The 19,965-nt window shown below is 34.3% G+C and overlaps 1 protein-coding gene across 5 annotated transcripts; it reads left to right on the forward strand.

Moving 5' to 3' along the window:
• Positions 1-6,217: 6,217 nt before the first annotated feature.
• Positions 6,218-17,170, forward strand: LOC111057161 (serine/threonine-protein kinase GM11705). 5 transcript variants are annotated; one of them, XM_022344602.2, is made up of 9 exons: positions 6,218-6,307; positions 7,341-8,047; positions 9,497-9,593; positions 9,962-10,048; positions 11,662-11,824; positions 12,227-12,404; positions 12,911-13,057; positions 14,314-14,460; positions 16,153-17,170. In XM_022344602.2, the coding sequence occupies exons 1-9, from the start codon at positions 6,250-6,252 to the stop codon at positions 16,402-16,404; spliced, it is 1,836 nt and encodes a 611-aa protein (XP_022200294.2). In that variant the 5' UTR covers positions 6,218-6,249; the 3' UTR covers positions 16,405-17,170. The 5 variants fall into 5 exon arrangements, with proteins under 5 accessions (XP_022200294.2, XP_022200293.1, XP_022200292.1 ...); XM_022344601.2 differs by having other exon boundaries at positions 6,280-6,420; XM_022344600.2 differs by lacking the exon at positions 6,218-6,307 and adding an exon at positions 6,314-6,512.
• Positions 17,171-19,965: the final 2,795 nt, after the last annotated feature.

Here is a 19,965-nt window from a genome sequence, read left to right on the forward strand (position 1 = left end):
AAGGGAACCCTAAACGAAGCCCATGACCGAGACTCCTGGAAGAGACTGAGCCGAAACGCCGACCCCACCTGAGTGGGAAAAGGCTGAGGAGAAGAAGGATAGAATGTCTTTATTATATAATATATTGAATTTAAGAAAAATAATCACGTAGAATATGTTAACTATTTCCACATGATGAAACAAATTCATAATGCAATTTATAAATTCAGTGTATTCGAGGCAACACTAAATAATTCACAATTCTGGTTATTTCAATTGATTCCCAATGTCATTATTTGCAGCTTGCTTCAACTTCTTGTCTTTGTTTCAGAATGGAGAGAACTGCAAACGATATCAATGCAGCGGTTGTCCATATGTATCCAACAGCAAAAGCCAGTCCTGTACCACAAGCAGTTTCATCGACCTCGTGGAGCTCCATTCAAGTGCACAATGTGCTCCTACAACGTGACTCGCAGACATTTACTACACCAGCATTTGCGCGTGCATGGAGTCAATGTGCCTACCCAACAGATTATCAAAGAAAAAGACGATATTGATAGCGGAATGAATCCAATAACAGAAATCAAACCAATTGACACTTCTCACCTCAGACAAATTCCTCTTGTGTGGGTCTCAAAGCTTGGCAACCTCACTAAAATGTTCAAGTGCCGTTCTGTCCACATGTGAACATTCGCAAGTCCAACATTCAAGAACATGAAAAAATGCACGGACAACGTAGCAAAACGACAACAACCGGTGCAGGAGAAGGCACAGCTGCAGCGGATAGTGTGAGTGCCAGTGCCATTCACCAGCAGCAACATCACTGTCCCGACTGCAACTACGTCTGCAACAATGCTGGCGTCCTGTCTTCACACGGCAAAGTTCATCAGGGACTTTTTGGACAGGTGTGCAGCCTTGTTGATAAGAATCGAAGTGATGAAGTACAAATTAAAGAGCTCAATGCCCTTCTTGGAAGAGACGAAGAAGGTCTCCTATAATAACTCCTGAAGAAATGAAGAAAGACCAGAACAGGAATGCAGAACTCAGCCTGACTCAGACCGCATTTTATGAAAAGCCTGAGGAGTATTCAAATGCCGAAGGTGACAAATTACTTAGATTCTGCGCTATTTGTCCTGCTCGATTCTTGTTCCAGAAAGAACTTGACATTCACTCGAGATTCCACAATATCTGTTTGCCTCATCGTTGTGAGTCGTGTTCATACACCGCCAAACAACATAAAAAATAATGTTTATTCCCCAAAAAAAAACTAAAACTACAACATCAATTACACAAAATATTAGATAAATTACAAATTACATAATAGTTAGTTACAAAAAATCGTATAATGTGTCCTCTACTGGTTTAGTTTTTTGTGTGTGGAAATTGACCTACTCCACTATGGCGTACCATGTTCTAGAGTAGGTTTGTGGTTTTTTTGTGCGTATTATTAATAGTAGTGTTTAGTAAGTCATAGGTGGTTAGTTGTTATTTGAAATAATGTTTCTATGTTCTGTCTTCCTTTGCTCATCAACCAATTGTGTACTATTGTTTTGAACTTTCTAGGATGATTAATCTGTTAAAGTTTGCAGGAAGTAGATTATATAATTTTGGTGCTAAATGATTGAAATGTCTCTGTTTAGTGCCTCCTTGCAACACAGTGATGAGAAGATTCCTGTATCTGGTGTTGTGGTTGTGGTTTCTGGTTTGAAATGTTGGGGTTCTTGTGTAATCTGCATAGTATCTCCGTGGGAGTAAAGCTGTCTTGGATCCATCACGTCAAACTCATTGAATAGTGGTCTGATGAATAGCGTGGAGGCTTCGTTGATGACCCTCATGATCAGCTCTGTACCTGAGGAGCGGTTCGATGTGCAAGAAGCTTGCACCTCCCATCCCACAATCCATACGCATGAGGGACTGAGCTAGAGAGAAGTAGATTAACTCTTATGACTGTGCAATGGCTCTTATTCGGTAATTCCCTTTCAACTGATACAGCTCATTGGGGTTTTCAGGGTAATCTCCTAGATTTCTACATTTATTGAGCATGCTTGACTTATTATGCAACCTCAAATAAATAAATAAATCAACTTTATTAATCAACTTTAAATGCATAAAAAAACGGTGCTTGTACAATTTTTTCCTTTACATATTCTGACAACATGAAAATCTTAGTCTATTGACAATGCTCTACAAAATGTTTTGAGTTATGTGCAATACAAGTTCACAGAGCCAGTCGCTGGTTGATTCAAACAAATCTCGAATCATTATTACAAAGACGAAGTATGGCAACGTTTGATGGACCTTCATGAGGAGTGGAATTTATTTACTATATATGAGAATTGGCAACACAGCTCAGCGGACCAAACATAGGAGCACATTTCACGCAGCAATTATAATATTGAAGGACCTTCTTGAGGAGTAAAATTTGCATGCAACTCCAATGTTGGCGCCAAATCACTCAAGACCCAACATAGGAGTAGATTTTATATAGCAGAATTATATAAGCACTTTGGAGGTTAGAAAGGACCATCATGAGGTGAATAACTTCACAAGGATCTAGATTAATTATGGATGAATATATCATAAATTGAGTGGAATATAACCATTCAGCAAGTCAAGTTCTTCAGGTATAACATAATAGTTTCATTTTGTGACTATCTGATCAAATTTAAAATGGGGGGTCCCGGGGAACTACATAAGAGTTGAAATTTTACTGGACCCACAACAGGCACAAAAACGTAAATATATATTTATATATATATAAATATTCTCGTCACAATTTCACTTTGTGACTTTATATATATTTATATATATATATATGTTTATATGTTTATATATATATGAAAATTATGTTTGACGCATCATCACGTCTGAACTACTGGACTGATTTACTTGAAATGCTGCTCATAAATTCTTAGGGGCGATTGCTGAGATCGGTCTGGCTAACCCCAGCGCAATGTTGGTCTAGCGCAACTTTGGTCTCGGCTAAAAAATCGGTTTGCTGAGATCGAGTTTAGCCATCGGTCATCTCTTGGTCGAGAGCAACTTTGATCCCCAGGTTTAGCCAGACCAACGCTCAAGTTTAGCCAGACCGAGGCGCAACTGGAGGAATCCACGGGGAATTATTGTCGCAATGTTGGCAACAGCCATCTCGAATGCTACTTTGGCTCTCACATGCTGTCTTTGCGTCTTGCTTTTGCACTCTCTCACTCACACTCACTCACACTCACTCACTCTCCCATCATTCGTTTCTTTTGTTTTTTCTTCTTCCCCTCCCTCCCTCACTCTCTCTCTCTCTCACTCTCTCTCTATCTCTCTCTCTCTCTCTAAGAGGTTTTCCTTTAGGATTTATCTAGTGGAATTTGAAATATTGTTTCTAATTGTATAAATAAATAAAGTTAAAAATTCTCTTTTAAACTGTATTTTGATTAAGAGTTTTATTTACTTATATTAATCTTATGTAATCTTATTACATGATATGTAATCTATTTTTTCTGTTCTTATGTAAATTTGTCTTCTTTTGTAAAGGGTTGTGTGGCAGAGAGGACCAGGAGTCCTAATTCCGCCCTAATATAGGCATATAATCAATCAATCAATCAATCAATCTCCCTCTCTCTCTCTCAAGCATAATATGCCTTTATTAGGGCATATTGAAGAAAAAATCAATCAATCTCATTCTCTCTCTCTCTTTCCCCCACTTACTCCCATTCTCTCTCTATTTCAGTCTCGATCCTCTCTTGACCATCGTTATAATGATCATCTGTGATTTTATAATCTTCTGAACTCTTTCGAATGTTGTTACAGTGAACACATGAACAAATCCTCACCTTTTTGGTGTTCATTTGGAATTCATTTTCATTTATTTCGAAAATGTAGTTTTTTTCTAGCGTATTGTCCAGCTAGGAATTTAATTTAATATTTTTCCATTACTAAACAAATAATAGCTATTGCTGCAAAACTATGTATAATGCGACATGATGCTGCAGTACTCAGATAAATCGCCAGTCTCTATGTAGACTACCATCAGCAAAAAATCTGAGAGCAATCAGCACTTCTCTTCAGTTTTAAATTCTGATACCGTACTCGCCGACTTGATGTATTGGTTCATAATAATCCAAATATTCTAGATAATCCATTATTTACTTCATCCACTCACAAAATCAATTCCACAGAAAGGATCACGCAAACAAGGGTCGCTCATCACCATCTGGACTCAACTTAATAGTTCAATTATGCAATGCACACTATTTCTGCATCCCGTGATGATGAAAGCAAACGCAGCTGCCTCCAATTAGCAACAATCAACCCCACATAGATATCATCTCACACTTTCGTACAATTACAACGTGTTTAATACAGTTCTCCTTCATTACTGATGTAGGCGCAGTTCCATATTATGTTCAAATCAATTATACGGGTAGATAGCATCGATACTATCGTAGCCTAGATTCGTAGAAGGTAATCGACCACTGATAGAAATTGAGTCAAAAGAATTGGCTTCCAATTTAATATATTTTCAGACATTGTTAAAACAAAAAATATATAATATGAGTGTTGAGAGAATATCAGAGTGATAATAAAATTATGGGCTACTCAGTGAATGGGCTAGTGCGTACTGCCAGAGACAAATAAATAGGTACGGTAACTTTCAAACAGTATCTTTACTCTATGGAACTGCGTATAGCGAATACTTCAGAAAGATCTTTTTGGAGTAAGTCAGTTTTGTTCTTACAATCTTTAAAAATTGAAAGTTCAATTAAACATGTATTGATAATTGTTCATTCAGTTTCATGCATGAATATGAAAAGATCATGTATGTAAAACAGTTCATGTGATTGGAACGTAGTCCCTTATCAATGCTCCAGCACCTTTTTTTAGTATGGTACCCACAAAATGTCCTAGTTATGTTATAATTAAAGAGTATTTTCCACCGGGGAAAGGAGAATATACAATTCTCCAGTAATATCTGGGAACATGGATATATCCCCCCACAGTAAATATATTTTTTTGCACTTTAGTAAAAATCATGAAAATCATAGGTTTGTAGACTATAGCTTTGAAACTATTTTTTGAAACAATTGAATGACTAATGAAATTATATTTCCATTCTATTTGTTATATGAACTGAAATAACATAGGCCTATGATATTTTCTATGAAAAATTAAATAATGATCAGCCCACTGAACATAAAGAAACTTCATTATTAGGATGTAGTTTTTCAAGTGGAAATTGCTTGAAATCACACCAAATTGAGGGTATTTTTCTTGAATTTTCCAGGGGAGGCCCCCCGGATCCCTCTTTCGTGCGAGGTAAAGAATTTCCTTGTTGTTTGAAGGTGTTTTCATTTTCACTTTCTTATGTTATAATATTTTAAACATTAGTGGAAAAACATTTTAAATATGACTTATGAGTAATGAAATTATTCAGAATTCAAAGATGAACCCCAATTTGACATTGGTTTTCAATAAAATCAAAAGAATAGCGAGTTAATAGCTTAATCCCGAACTTAAACCTGCCTCCTAGCAGGTCTAAGTTGGAGTCTAAAATCATCATTTTTGCTCCTGAGATTATCTCATTTTAGCCTGATCCCGATCTCAGCAATCCACCGAGATTATCTTTTAAACTCGAGTTGATCTACGCTTGAACTCAGCAATCCACCGAGATTAATTTTTAGCCTAGACTGGATCTCAGCAAACCGATTTTTAGACCACCGGTTTTTCCCTGCGATAATTGCCGGTCGGCTAACTTTTGCGCTCGAGCGTGGTTAATCCCGATCTCAGCAAACCGATTTTTGATCTGTGGCTCAAAAACCGGTTTTTAGCCGAGCGCAAGAGATAATCCCGATCTCAGCAATCGCCCCTAAATCAACCGAGGATTCTTATAGGCCTATTTTCAATTCTTCTGGATTTCATTGGGTCGTTTTAAAATAGACCCTTGCGAAGCACGGGTTACCTGCTAGTGGTTTACTATTATTATTTTAGCTCGTTGATCCAGTGAGAAGACTGGTCATGGATTGAATGAAAATTGAATTGAATTTCCACTTTAAAAAATTGGTAGGAAATGCCCTAGTATATTATTAAACTATTCGATCAACTATCAGTTTGTCTACTTTCAACTCAAGCAATTCTTAAATTCTATTTGCTTCAAAACATAAACCACTAATGAGTTTTCTAAAACAATTCATCTTTTAATTCAATCACAAATTCAAAATAATATCACAAAAAAAAATAGAATCAAACAAAAAAAATTAATGTGATTCTTGTCTTTTGTGAATGATGGCCGGCTGTAACTTTGTCTACAGTACACAAATACGAAGCCATAAATTTTCAGGTTAGTAATAATATTAAAAGCATTTGATTGTGCAATTTCTAATGAACTTTTTAAGATGATCTAAATTAAATTGTAAAGAGACATAAATTTCAAAATTGGATACATGATTGAAAGTAAGTAGGCTATACTTGATTCAGTCTAGTTTTTCTACAATAACATCATGTCTTGGTGATGTCAGTGGTCTGTCTTATCTCACTCCGAGAAAGTAGGTACCCAATGATTACTGTTCTGTGAATAATTTGATGAAAAAGCTTTTCCGTATATCTGCTATAATATTAGTAAAGTAACTTTCCCTTTTTTTCTTATTAATCAGTATATAATATTGATTTCTTGTTGCTTAAAAGAGTCACTTATTTGAATCAATTGTATAGAATTATGTTAGGTACCCCATAATAATATTATTAATCGCGAACAGCATTGTTATAGGCTAATTAATAACTGCTTCCTGCTTTGACAGTCAATTTAAAGCTTATTTATAATAATATTTAGGTTATGAAGTTGAATAGTTCTAATTATTCTTTTTGAAAAGGTTTACCGGACCTATGCTAACCTTTTTGTGGCTTTTTAAATTTACCTAAGAAATAAAATTAGTCCTATCATGCACTAGATTTTAGGATGATGAAATTTTTTTTATTACCTTATTTATAGTCTTGCTACAATAAATCTCACTTTTCTACCAATAGCTATGTAACCTAAGTAGAACTTCCTTGGCGCATTTAATCCTTTCTTAAATCTATGAATTTAATTCAATTTTTAAATCTTCGACACTTTGTCGTGTATTTGTTACGATTTCTTAAGGCTTTCAACCACGGTCAAACAAGTTTGTGCCAACCACTATCATAACTTAATAATGTACTAAATTATGGACATCAAAATATAACTTTTAATAAGTGAGTTTTTATGACTTCTCTATTCTAATAATTGTAGGGTCTGATCTGTGATGTTTTGCACACACTATTTTGACTGTGGATGAGGGTCCTTATTGAATAAATATTGAAATTTCCAATCGACTATCACTCAAATGTTGTTTCAGATATGTCACTATCAATCGATGGTGACAATCGTTTACAAAGAGGCTCAATCAACAAACTGCAAGGAAGTTTTTCATCGACCGACTCAGTTGAGGTGCACAGAAATGCTTCAGACCTTGGCGTGCATCAAAACTCGCCACAGAAAACGCGCAAGGCGAAGAGAATAAAATTTCTTTGCAACGGCGACAAATATTGTAAAGGCGTTACAATGGCTGTAACCCCAGAACGGTATCGATCTTTTGATAGTCTTTTAACTGATCTCACTAGAGCTCTTTCTAACAATGTAAACCTTCCCAGTGGAGTTCGAACTCTGTTCACAATGGACGGCCGAAAGGTAGCTCACATCGACGATTTAGAAGATGGCAAGCATTACGTGTGCTCTGGCATGGGAGACTCTTTCAAGCGCGTAGACTATTTTGTTAATGGAAATAACATAAACTCAGCTAAGGTGAAACCTGCTAGGTCGTTGACTAGACTGAGTGGCAGCAATAGTCCATGCATTAGTGTGCGCTCTCCCACACCAACCACTGTTGTACGGCCCAAAATAATAATTGTTGTTAGAAATGGCACGCGGCCTCGGAAGGTGATGAGACTTCTACTAAATAAAAGAAATGCTCCTTCGTTTGATCACGCTCTTTCTACTATTACTGAGGCTGTCAAGTTGGATACAGGTGCTGTGAGAAAAGTCTTCACCTCCACGGGTAAACAGGTAAGTAATTATAATTATCTTACACAAGGGACGTATTTAGAGACGATTTTTGGAAGAGTTATTCATGAAAGTTTCATTAGAACAAATAAAAAAGTATTCCCAGTGTCAAAACATATTTGAGCGGAGAAGGTAGGCCTATCTGAGAGTTGAAATGTTAAACATGTCAGAATAATTCAGTGGAACAACAAAGGCAGAGTAGAAGGTGGAAGGAAACAGAGCCATTCACAAACATGCATTGTTTTCAATACTCTCAGTTACCTTCCTTCGCAGCTCCACCATTGTTTCACCCTGAGTTAAGCATACTTGATAACAAACTTGAGTATTGTGCGGTAGTTCTTAATATTATAGAGTTTGTATTTTCAATGTTCACTTACAGTCAATTTAAATATATTTTTCTGCTAAGTGAAATGAGATAAGTAATAATTAAGTAGTAAGTAGGCTAATAATTGGCTGACTCAAAAATTAAAATCATCGTGAAGCAGACATCAACTATTCTAAGTTCCATTTCGAAATAGATTATTATTTAGCGCTAGTTTTTATGTGTTATTATTGGCTTGAAATATCTAAAAGTAAAATAACCTCTATAAATATGAAATCATTTTTGACGAGTACCAACTTCCTCTGAAACCTTCCGTAGCTGGAAATTTGCTTAGTGAAGTGGAGTAAAGACATTGAAATGGTCTTTGAACAGGGCCCTTAACTAGGATCACAGTAACAACAGGGTCACAGTAACTTGAACTGACAACACTTTTGATGACATAGAGGTTCCCATGTTGAAAATTATGACATGATATCGTTTTGTTGCTGTTCAAAATACTTGGAAAGTTTGCCTAAGAAACCTAAATGCTCAATTGTATTGAAACTTGTATGGTTTTTTCACAATTTGGAGTGAAACTTCTCCGCTAACACACCAACAGAATACGCTACCTTATTCTTAAAAGCTTCTTATTACTTGTCTCTGACGCCTTAATGTTGAAAAAATTGTTATTCTTTAATATAGCAGACCACTACACTTTTATACTAGTGTAAATGTAGTTGATAGTACCTTATTGAATAAGCTATAGTACCCTATATGAATAAGCTACCTTATTCTTAAAAGCTTCTTATTACTTGTCTCTGACGCCTTAATGTTGAAAAAATTGTTATTCTTTAATATAGCAGACCACTACACTTTTATACTAGTGTAAATGTAGTTGATAGTAAATAATTTGCCCAGTGGTGTAATCCGAGTACTCGTAATTTATGTGGGTGTGTAGAAGTGATGGATTTGACTTCATAGTATCACACACATAAGAAAAGAATCTAAACCTATCCAACTGGTTCAGTATAATGTTTATTTCAAATTTAGTATCAGGTAATTTTTGAAAGATCACTATTCAATTGTAGTTATTTCTATATCTCGATGATAACTTTGCAGCTCATTTTTTCAATGCTTTTTTATATTTTTAGGTGATCAATTTACAAGACTTTTTCACTAGTGAAGATCTCTTCTTTGTATATGGTTCTGAACGATCGAATCAGTTTGATTTTGAATTTGACTTTGAAGGTAAGTTATTACAATATTGATCAATTTGTATGCACTTTGAACATTATCTTGGGTCAAGAATACTGTAAATTGTCATATAATTTATACTGGAGTTTAGCAGTGAATTGTGGATTCATTATGAAACTGCATTTAATCTGAAAACTAAGTTAATATATCTGATTCATACTTTATAGAATTGTTGTCTAGAATCTAATCTTGCAATCTAGAAAGAAATAGTTACATTAAAAAAATCATATTGCAAATTATTCAATTCTTCTCTTCTTGTCATTAAACTTTTATTTTTAGTGCAAAAAATGGTGCTGCTTTTAATATATGAATTAATAACACATATAATAATATTAAGGATTAATGTTATCTTGATTTTTTAGAACTTAGATCAATCCAAGCCCAAAGAAGAGGCCTCAGAAGAACTGGAGGAGAGTTGAAGTCGGGCACCCACTGTTTGGATGAACTTGGTGAGTAGCTTTACTAACATTCTTTTCATTTTCCCCTTTTCATCATATGCACCACCCATCATTAAATTATACCCCCTCAAAAAATAACATCATTAAATTGTAAATATTATCAATAAATGTTATAGTACTTCACTGATATTTTATTCTTCTTCTTCACTTCAAGGATTAGGTTTGTTAAAGAACCTGTTCCGGCACCCATCTTTTCCTCGGTCTTCCCACGTCTCTTTTCCCAGTAGGTTTATAGCATTTAGCCTCCAAAGGTATTCGTCCAGGAGGCATTCTATTCAAATGACTGCACCAATTCATCCTGTTTTGAATGATTTTTCCATGTAAAGGTGTAACAGATAAAGCTCTTCTTATCTCCTCATTTCTGATTCTATCTGCTCTAGTGCAGCCAAACACACTTCTTAGAAACCTCATTTCTGCAGCTTGAATCTTGCTGTCTACTCTACGTGTGTGGATCCAATTCTCACTTCCGTAAAGCAGCGTTGGTACAGCGATGGTATTGAAGAATTTGATTCTAGTATCCTGCCTTGTTTTATTTTTGAGGTTTCTATGAATATTGCCACATATTCGTTGGAACTTTGTTTTGAATATCTTTATCTGTATCATAGGTTACATCATTGCCAAGATAATTGAAATTTTTCACCTGTTCTATTATCTTCCCATTCAATTCTATCTTGGTTCTGGATGGATATTTACCTTTGAAAGCCATTGATTTTGTTTTCTTAGTTGATATCTTCAAATTATATTTCTGAGAAACTCTGTCCAGCATAAACTTCTTTAAGGCGTCCTCTTAATAATAAATATTTATAATAAATCTTAAAAAATAATATTTTATTATACCCAACATTTATTGAATTATCAAATTTTTCATCACTCATGTAAAAATTATTTCTAATAATACAAAATGCAAGCAGGTATATTTGGCGCACTACTATTCAGGAACTTTCTCGTACAGACATTTTGCGTATGTTCTGTTATTAAATTATTTTGAAAGATAAATATGACTATTATAATAATCAATATATAATCGTATGGTGTCGCAGTGGTTAGGGCAACAAAAGTCAAGTGTAAAAAAATAGAGCCTACCAATTTGGATTTGTAATAATATAAAATATTAATTAATATACATGAAACTAACAACTATCAATCAGTTTTCTTCGGATTAACATCAAATGCCGTTCAGCTCCCTCAGCCAGAGCACAGCCTCCTCATCCGCCAGGTGCAATCTAGGCAACCCTCCAGGAAAATGATACAATGGACATGACGAGACAATGTGGTCCATGGTTTGAGTTTCTCCACACTCGCAATTGGGGGACTCTGCAAATCCCCAAACATGCATGCCGTTATAGCATCTTCCCTGGCCAGTTCTGAACCTGTTTAGGCGAACCCACTGCTGTCGGGGCAACCCAAAGCCAGGGACTCTGTTGCCTGGATCAGACACAAGCTCTTTATTTTTCACCTCCTGAGATTCCCACATACCAGACCACTTCTGTGCTGTGGAGTTTGAAAATCCTGCTTCATAGGGGTATCCTAATCAATGATCTTGTAGGAAATGAGAATGACAATTTGATTTTGAATGGAATATGACTTGATGATATTTTTTTCAGGTCGTGGTGTACCAAAACTACCAAATAAAACGAAAGCTTTCAAAGTTTCAAAAAGACAAGACTCAAATAATCTGAGTATACCAAATAAAGTGCTTAGCAAGTATTCTGTGGGATTTGTGATAGGGGATGGCAACTTTGCAGTTGTGAGACGGTGCTGTGACAAGTAAGCATTTCTACATATTATTCATAGAAACTTGTTCCTGTAGACTGATTTGTATATTATTTTTTATAAGAATGGTAAATTCTTTCTGTTGTGCACTAATAACGTACATCGATTTCAATCAACAATAGAATATTATCTGCCAATCGTACAAGAAGATGTGATTGTTCACTCCTTTAGTTCATAAAAAAAATTTCTACTATGCTCATGCTCGTAGACCATAAGTAGAAATCAAGTTTATTACATTAGAAGTTGATTTTTTCGGAGGTACAGTATGTCGTTGACTACTAAATATACAAATAACATGAGTATGTGTAATAAAGTGTAGAACATTTCTAATAAAATTCATTTGGAATAACAAATTCAGTCCTTGATGGTTGATATGCATATAATTGTTTGTTTCAGGACTAAAAACATAGACTATGCTTTAAAAATAATTGACAAATCCAAGTGCGCTGGGAAAGAACACATGATTGAGAACGAAGTTTCAATTCTGCGAAGTGTGGAGCATCCTAACATCATACGTCTCATCGCAGAGCATGATACTGCCAAAGAGTTGTATCTAGTCATGGAACTCGTCAAGGTAACAATCTCATGGAAAATAAAAACCTTACTGAGACTTAAATATTGTGTTTTAAAAACTTCATGTTATAGTTGTTTCTCTCAATTTTGATTTTCATTCTACAATTTACAAAGTTTATTGGTAAATTTTCACTTCAATGTAACTTATTACAAGGGTTGATTATTGAACTGTGGAGTGAATGACATAGTAAATAAGGTAGACTAGCAGTGTCAAACCCCAAGGTCACTGTGTCGTTACGAAGAGTGGTGTTGAAAAGTACACTACATCAAACTTGATACCTATCATGGAATATGTCATTTTATATTTTTGTGATGAATGTAACAGTGGTTTTTGATCAGAGCATAGTTTGATTTTATAGTCAGACCACAGTGGTAAGAGATGGCGTTATTGAGTATTTTTTTAAATATAAATATTCAAATGAAGTTAGTTTCTAATGTAATTATGATTCCGTCTTGTCCAATCAACGTAGGAGAGAACTAAAAGTAGTAATAAATTATATATTTCAGGGAGGAGATCTATTCGATGCCATTTCGAAAGCAGTGAAGTTCGCAGAAAGTGATGCTCAGGTGATGACTCACAACCTGGCATCAGCATTGACCTACTTGCATGAGCAGAACATTGTGCACAGAGACATCAAACCAGAAAATTTGTTGGTGAGTCTTTTTTTTGTGATATTATGAAAAAAACAAGTGATCTGTTGTTCTATCCCTAAAATAGTTATTTGTGCAACTAATGCACAAAGTGACAGTTTGCTGCACCGAAAGAAACGTTTACGGAATGGTTTCTTGAGTGCAGCAGAGGAACTTTGCGCACGTATTTCACATAAAATTTTTCCTACAGTTACCATTGAGAGAAGTGGTTGATTATGGGTAAAATGATTGCTGAAATCCATCAAATGTTTGTCTGAATAATTTTGTTATTAATAACAACTTTAATTTATTTTAAACTTGATAATCCAATTGAAAATTAATAATCGATAATTTATTCAAATCAAAATTTAATTAATCCAATTAATTTGAAAATTTGAATAATTTTCAGTAAATCTTAATTTATAAATAATTTTCCAACCAATCAATCTATGAATGAAAAAAATATTATTTGAAATAATGAATGATTAATAATATTCCAAATGTATAATTTAATGAGTTCTCATTTTTATTTATTTGGAAATCAGAAAAATATAGATAGAACAAATTCGCATTCAAAATACATGCCAACAATGTCAACAGCTGATTGGGATGGCTGCAAGATAATACGCAAAGTATTAAGAGTACGCAAAGTAATACTTTGTGCACTAGAGCGGAAAAGTGATTCTTGGCGTTCTGCCATCAGTGCAGGAATGGTCACTTTTCAAGGTAACTGTAGGAAAAATGAATTTTTGTTGTTGTAGAGCTACTTCCAGGAACCTTACTTGTCATCTAGCCGTCATACCTATCACGTACAGTTCTTCTATTCATATAGGCAAGGGTGAAAAAGTGTTATGAATATTCTTACATAGATAAAACCCCTATGATATACGCCTATATATGTCTATCTCAATAATAATTAATGTCAAGGCTTTGGCCAAACTTATAGTTCTCAATTTTTGGAATTATTTTACTGTAGTTTGAAGTCCACGAAATGAGCATTATTATCACTCACGGTACAAACTTTTGCAGTTTTTCTATGATATATGACTAAATTGTGATTTTTTCAAATTCCAGTTACTTCACGTGCTTTCTTCAAGTACTTGAATTTGCCACTTCTTCCACTGGCAAAATGAACTATTTTTCTCATCGCATTATAAAAAGTTGATTTCAAAAAATATAATCACAAAACTAAGTGCCTCTGACTCTAAAAGTTGATCAGTGTCAGAATAGCAATTGAATTTCTCTCATTTCTAAACGATAATCTATTTTTGAAATTGCAGGTTGAAATGGAAGGCAATACTGTGAAATTATTGAAAGTTGGTGATTTCGGACTGGCACAGCGTGTGACTGGACCACTCTTCACTGTTTGCGGCACCCCAACTTATGTCGCTCCGGAAATATTGACCGAAGTTGGCTACGGCTTGAAAGTAAGTGCATCTACATTCCCAAAATATAAATTAGATGAAAATGAAGAGTTGAAGGAGTATTTTGTTCGGGGAAAAATATTTTTAATTTGGTTGTTTAACTTATATAAAGTAGATGTTGGGTTAACTGTAATCCAATTACTATTAAGATAAAGGAAGGACAGCTAAGGTGGCTGGGGCATGTGGTGACGATGAGGAGGAGAGGAGAGGATACACAATATACAGAAGGATGAGGAAGTGTAAGTGAGAAGGAAGGCGGCCAAGGAAAATGTAGGCTGGTGATGTCTAAAGAGGCGCTTGTGGCGGCAAAGAGTGGTAGTTGCAAAATGGCGGGTAGAAGAGTGATAGACCAGCTAACTTATCGAACAGCAGTGATCCGTGCTCTAATGGACACAATGCTTGCCTAGCAACATACAGATCCCGGGTTCAAACCCTATTATTACCAAAAGTTTTTTAACCAGATCACTCTCGTGTTATCGGATGGATAGGTTGATATTGTCGGTCCCGGCTGAAATATGACAGTCGTAAGGCCCATTAACGGCTTAAATTATATATTCAGGTGAGGTGGAACCTTCCCGCCAGGGGACTCCCCACCAACAAAAGCCTTACGAATTTACTTTACTTATAAAATATATCAAGGCTCGATTGCAAAGAAGCAAGTTGAATTTCATTCATGATCAAGTGCTAATTATCGACGTCTTCGCTTCTCTGATTGGTTTTCGTGGCATTTAACTTTCATTTAATCACAGTTAAAATTGAACAGACGTTTGTGTAACCGGGCCTTATCATTCTTTTTTCCAAGTTATTTACCCAATAATTAGTAAATAATTTGCTTGCCAGTAAATAATGATTTTATTTTTGTAATGTAAGCGTCTCCCACATGCGCACATGATTCTTGCAGGTGTTATGATGCATTTTTTCAAATTATTTTTTTGTATTTATTATTTTGAAGTGTCAATAAGGTTTTTTATTTCACTTAATTCAACGCTGAATAACTTTGGAGTCATTCTCCTTCATTATCCTATACTATTAAACGAACAATTTTTGTTTGTATAGATTTTTATGTTTATATATATATATATATATAATATATATATATATATATATATATATATAATATATATATATATATATATATATGTATGTGACCGGATCTCGAAAACGGCTGTAACGATTCTCACGAAATTTGGAAAAAGTAGGTTTATGATAAAAAGATTCGATTGCACTAGGTCTCAACCCTGGGATAACTCGCTGAAGGACATTAAAAGGATAAAATATGTCATTGGAAAAAAGCTGGAAATTTTGTCGTCTGTCGATACCGTGGAAGTGAGTGAACGAGTGCATGTGTGTGGGATCATCCAGCTGATTTCACGAAGAGAAAAATTCAGCAAAAGAAACTTATTTTTGTTTATTTCTCTTTTTTTTAGAAAACATGATTACTTCAGAAAGTCCAAAATAGTAACTAGATGCTGTTAGTGTAGAATAGTTCATAGTATATTAACAAATATTGTAGCAAACATAGTATATCATTCTAAATCGAATTCATAGTATATATATTTTCTATGTTTTTACACTCCAGAGCAAAGCTCGGTCCCCCGATATTTTATAACAAATTTATCTAGTTGATCTAAAGTCTGAGAAGATTCGTACTTTGAACAATATTATAAGAGTGTAACTGTGGTTGGATTGTTGAAGATTGACGTGTGGGCAGCTGGAGTGATCCTGTACATCCTGCTGTGTGGCTTTCCGCCGTTCGTCAGCGCCAACAACGACCAGGAGGAGTTGTTCGACGACATCCTGAGCGGTCAGTACGGCTTCCCCAGTCCTTACTGGGACGACGTCTCCGACTCGGCCAAGGACCTCATCACACACATGCTGCAGGCCAGCCAGGACTGTCGCGTCTCCGCTGAGGACGTCCTCGATCATCCCTGGCTCATCACCAGATAGCATACAATCCTCCTGTCTTCCTCCAAAAACACTTGGCACATTTGAAACATATTCACGTGATCACCTTCAACTGCCCTATACAATTCTCCACTAGGCAGATTCGATTTACCTAATGTAAATAATCACGTGGCAAACTATTTCTACCTACTGCCCGATACTATCCTACTGTAGAAAATACTTGGTGGATTTGAAGCATATTATACTGTAAATAATCAGTTAATGAACTATAACTTCCTATCTCCCCATAAAATCCTCCTATCTTCCAATTAAAAGCTTAAATTGAAACATTGGGTCGATTGAATAAAACTTAGAATCTAGTGACTAGCACCTAGTTATAGCTATAAGCTCTTCGTTCTAGCTATACAAATAAGATTTTCCATTCGAATCTAATCCAAGCATTTGCTTGAAAAGTACTTGGAACTAGCAATTTCTAGTTTTTATTTAATCGACATATAATAATTATGTAAATATCAACATTTATATACACAAAGCTTTGTACATACTTGAGCGTCATGGACAGGCGTATTTCACTTTTCATCAGCTGATAATACCTGTATTTACACAGAAACAATAAGGTACAGATATAATAACAGTAACATTAGCTGATGAAAAGTGAAATACGCCTGCCTGTCCATGACGTTAAAGTCTGTACAAAGCTCAATATCAACTTTATACTGCCCGTTACATTAAATAATAATTACTAGTAGTTCTGTGAACAGTAGACCTCACGCAGTATTCTCATCCACAAGTACCTGATGAAACTATAGACCTTATGGAAATAGACTGGCTTCTCCACACATCTGTGTAATCACTTGTCAGCTGATTTATGATGAATAATTCTATAGTCTGTTTTTACTCAAATATTGGCGTATGAAGGAGGCTCCTTTTTCCTTTTATATTATCCTTGAAATGCAAAATTTCCAAAAAACCATGTATATACGTCGACGCGCAATTAAAAAAGGAATATACCTGTCAAATTTCAAGAAAATCTATTACCGCGTTTCGACGTAAATGCGCAACATATTAACATTTAAACATTCAAACATTAAGAGAAATGCCAAACCGTCGACTTGAATCACTTCGCTCGGTCAATTATAGAATGAACTTTTTATAACCTAAATTTTATCAATCCTACAAAATTTAGCTGATAGATTCTGGGTACAAGTCATAATAATTTATCAGGGTCGGGAGAAGTAAGTTTGGCAATTTTCAACTTCTTATAGATTTTGATCATATTTCAAGATTTGTTAGTGAATATGTGAGTAAATTTGAATTTCTATGGCCATTTTTTCATATTAACTAATTAACATTTGCTATTATTAGACATATTGCTCTTCCAGCAATAAATAGAGCATAGCTGAAACAGAAACTCTTCATAACGTTAGTTTATGGGCTTTGATCAAACTGTTAATACAGCAAATTCCTTGAAAATGGCAGCAATCATAGTCAATAATTACCGTTTTGTCATACATATAAAATATACCTCTCCTAACCCCAATGATTATTGATGTCAAAGATAATAATTATGAATCAACTTGTGTATAGCCTACTATAAAAACGCATTTTAACAAATTATTGTGAGATGATACCAAATTCAATTGCCAAATTATGTTTTATAATTATTTCGACCAGTACAATTATGAAAATAACTTTTAAACAAAATCTGATTATTCTCCATAAAATATTGCATTTACTTCTATAATTGATATTATGAGTATTACATTCATATTATTTTTACAAAATACATATGACTTTAATATTTACTAGGCTATATTATTATTTTGGAGAATAATAATTACCTTATTGCCAAAATATAAAGCAGTGAAACATGAACCAATGATTTTTGTGGTGCTAAGTTCGTTTTGTGATAAACTTTATGAATAGTCTTTTTTCAATTAACTACAAATTTATTTCTGCTTTTGATGTTATTCTTCCATTCTAAATTCACAAAATGATGAACTTTCTAGACAACTTAGAGCTTACTTTTTTATTGAAATAACAAGTTCTAATAGAACTTACTGTTACCAGAATTCTAGAAATGCCAACAGTTTATTTTTGTAAAGGGTTCATAATAATAAGAGAATCATTACAATGAGAATGACAAGAACATAGTCCTTTCTGTTAAGTCTTCAATTTAAGGTGAAATGAGGTGACTAGACTAAGACTTTTCTATTGACATTGGCAAAGTTCCAACTTTCTATTCATATACAGAGTGAGTCATAAGTATGGGAACCCTTCAATAAATTAGAGAATGTTGTAGATATATACTTTAACTTTTAGGATAAGTTATTGCTCGAATACCCTACCTTTTGACATACAACTGAATTTCAACCCCTCATAAGGGGGTGACTTAGGGGTTGTAACTCGAATATTTCAAATGTAACCACCCATTGTGTGGTACATCATTTTAAAGGCCTTTTTAAAACAAGAAACATAACATCATTTAAAATGTTCTATGATACTTGCATCCAAAATGGCTGCTGATTGAAGTTTTCGTTTTTAAAGAAATGAGGGGTTGTAACTCAAATATTTTGAATGTAAACACCCATTTTTTTACACATAATTTCAAAGGCCTTTTCAAAGCGACAAAGATGAAATCAATAAAAATGTTCTATGATACTTTTATCGAAAATGGCGGCTGATTGAAATTTATCAATTATTTCATTAAAAACTAAAACTTCAATCAGCCACCATTTTGGATAAAAGTATCATAGAACATTTTTATTGATGTCATCTCTCTTGTTTTAGAAAGGCCTTTAAATGGTGTACCACACAATGGGTGTTAACTTTTAGAATATTTGAGTTACAACCCATCATTTACTTAAAAACTAAAACTTCAATCAGCCGCCATTTTGGATACAAGTATCATAGAACATTTTAATTGATGTTATGTTTCTTGTTTTAAAAAGGCCTTTAAAATGATGTACCACACAATGGGTGTTTACATTTGAAATATTCGAGTTACAACCCCTAAGTCACCCCCTTATGAGGGGTTGAAATTCAGTTGTATGTCAAAAGGTAGGGTATTTGACCAATAACTTATCCTGAAAGTTATAGTATATATCTACAACATTCTCCAATTTATTGAAGGTTTTCCATACTTATGACTCACTCTGTATACTTTAGTTCAATTTCATTACTTGTGGAATTGCCAGTTTTCACAGAAAATATTAGATTAACGAGATAAGCAATTCAATTATTTTCTGTGAGAAGATTTTATCTAAGTCTAGATATTTGTTGTTTGAAAATGAGGTTATTCTTCATGAAGTCATGATAATCATCAATGATGATAATACTCGTATTATGTTTGAATCATGGCTTGCTCAAATTCTTCTAGCTACTTTTAAGTTTCAACGAGTATAATTTACAATGAATATTGATGTAGGTATTTATATTCGATAAGAGTGATAGTTCATGTAGTTTTTTAGTCAGTAGACAATGCATTCATTCCATAAATGTTATGTAGCCTCTTCCTGTATCATGAGTCACACATCTCTTCAATCAGAACAACTGTAGTATTAAAACTAAATTTAAAAAATCAATATTTAACTATTATGTTAG

The sequence above is a fragment of the Nilaparvata lugens genome, chromosome 7, assembly GCF_014356525.2.
Source record: "Nilaparvata lugens isolate BPH chromosome 7, ASM1435652v1, whole genome shotgun sequence".
In the NCBI taxonomy this organism is placed as follows: domain Eukaryota; kingdom Metazoa; phylum Arthropoda; class Insecta; order Hemiptera; family Delphacidae; genus Nilaparvata; species Nilaparvata lugens.

Coding starts and splice junctions, on each gene's coding strand:
- LOC111057161 (XM_022344602.2), top strand. CDS start 6,250: ATGATGGCCGGCTGTAACTTTGTCTACAGTACACAAATACGAAGCCAT. Junction 8,048..9,496: donor TCACCTCCACGGGTAAACAG/GTAAGTAATTAT, acceptor TTATATTTTTAG/GTGATCAATTTACAAGACTT. Junction 9,594..9,961: donor TTTTGAATTTGACTTTGAAG/GTAAGTTATTAC, acceptor TTGATTTTTTAG/AACTTAGATCAATCCAAGCC.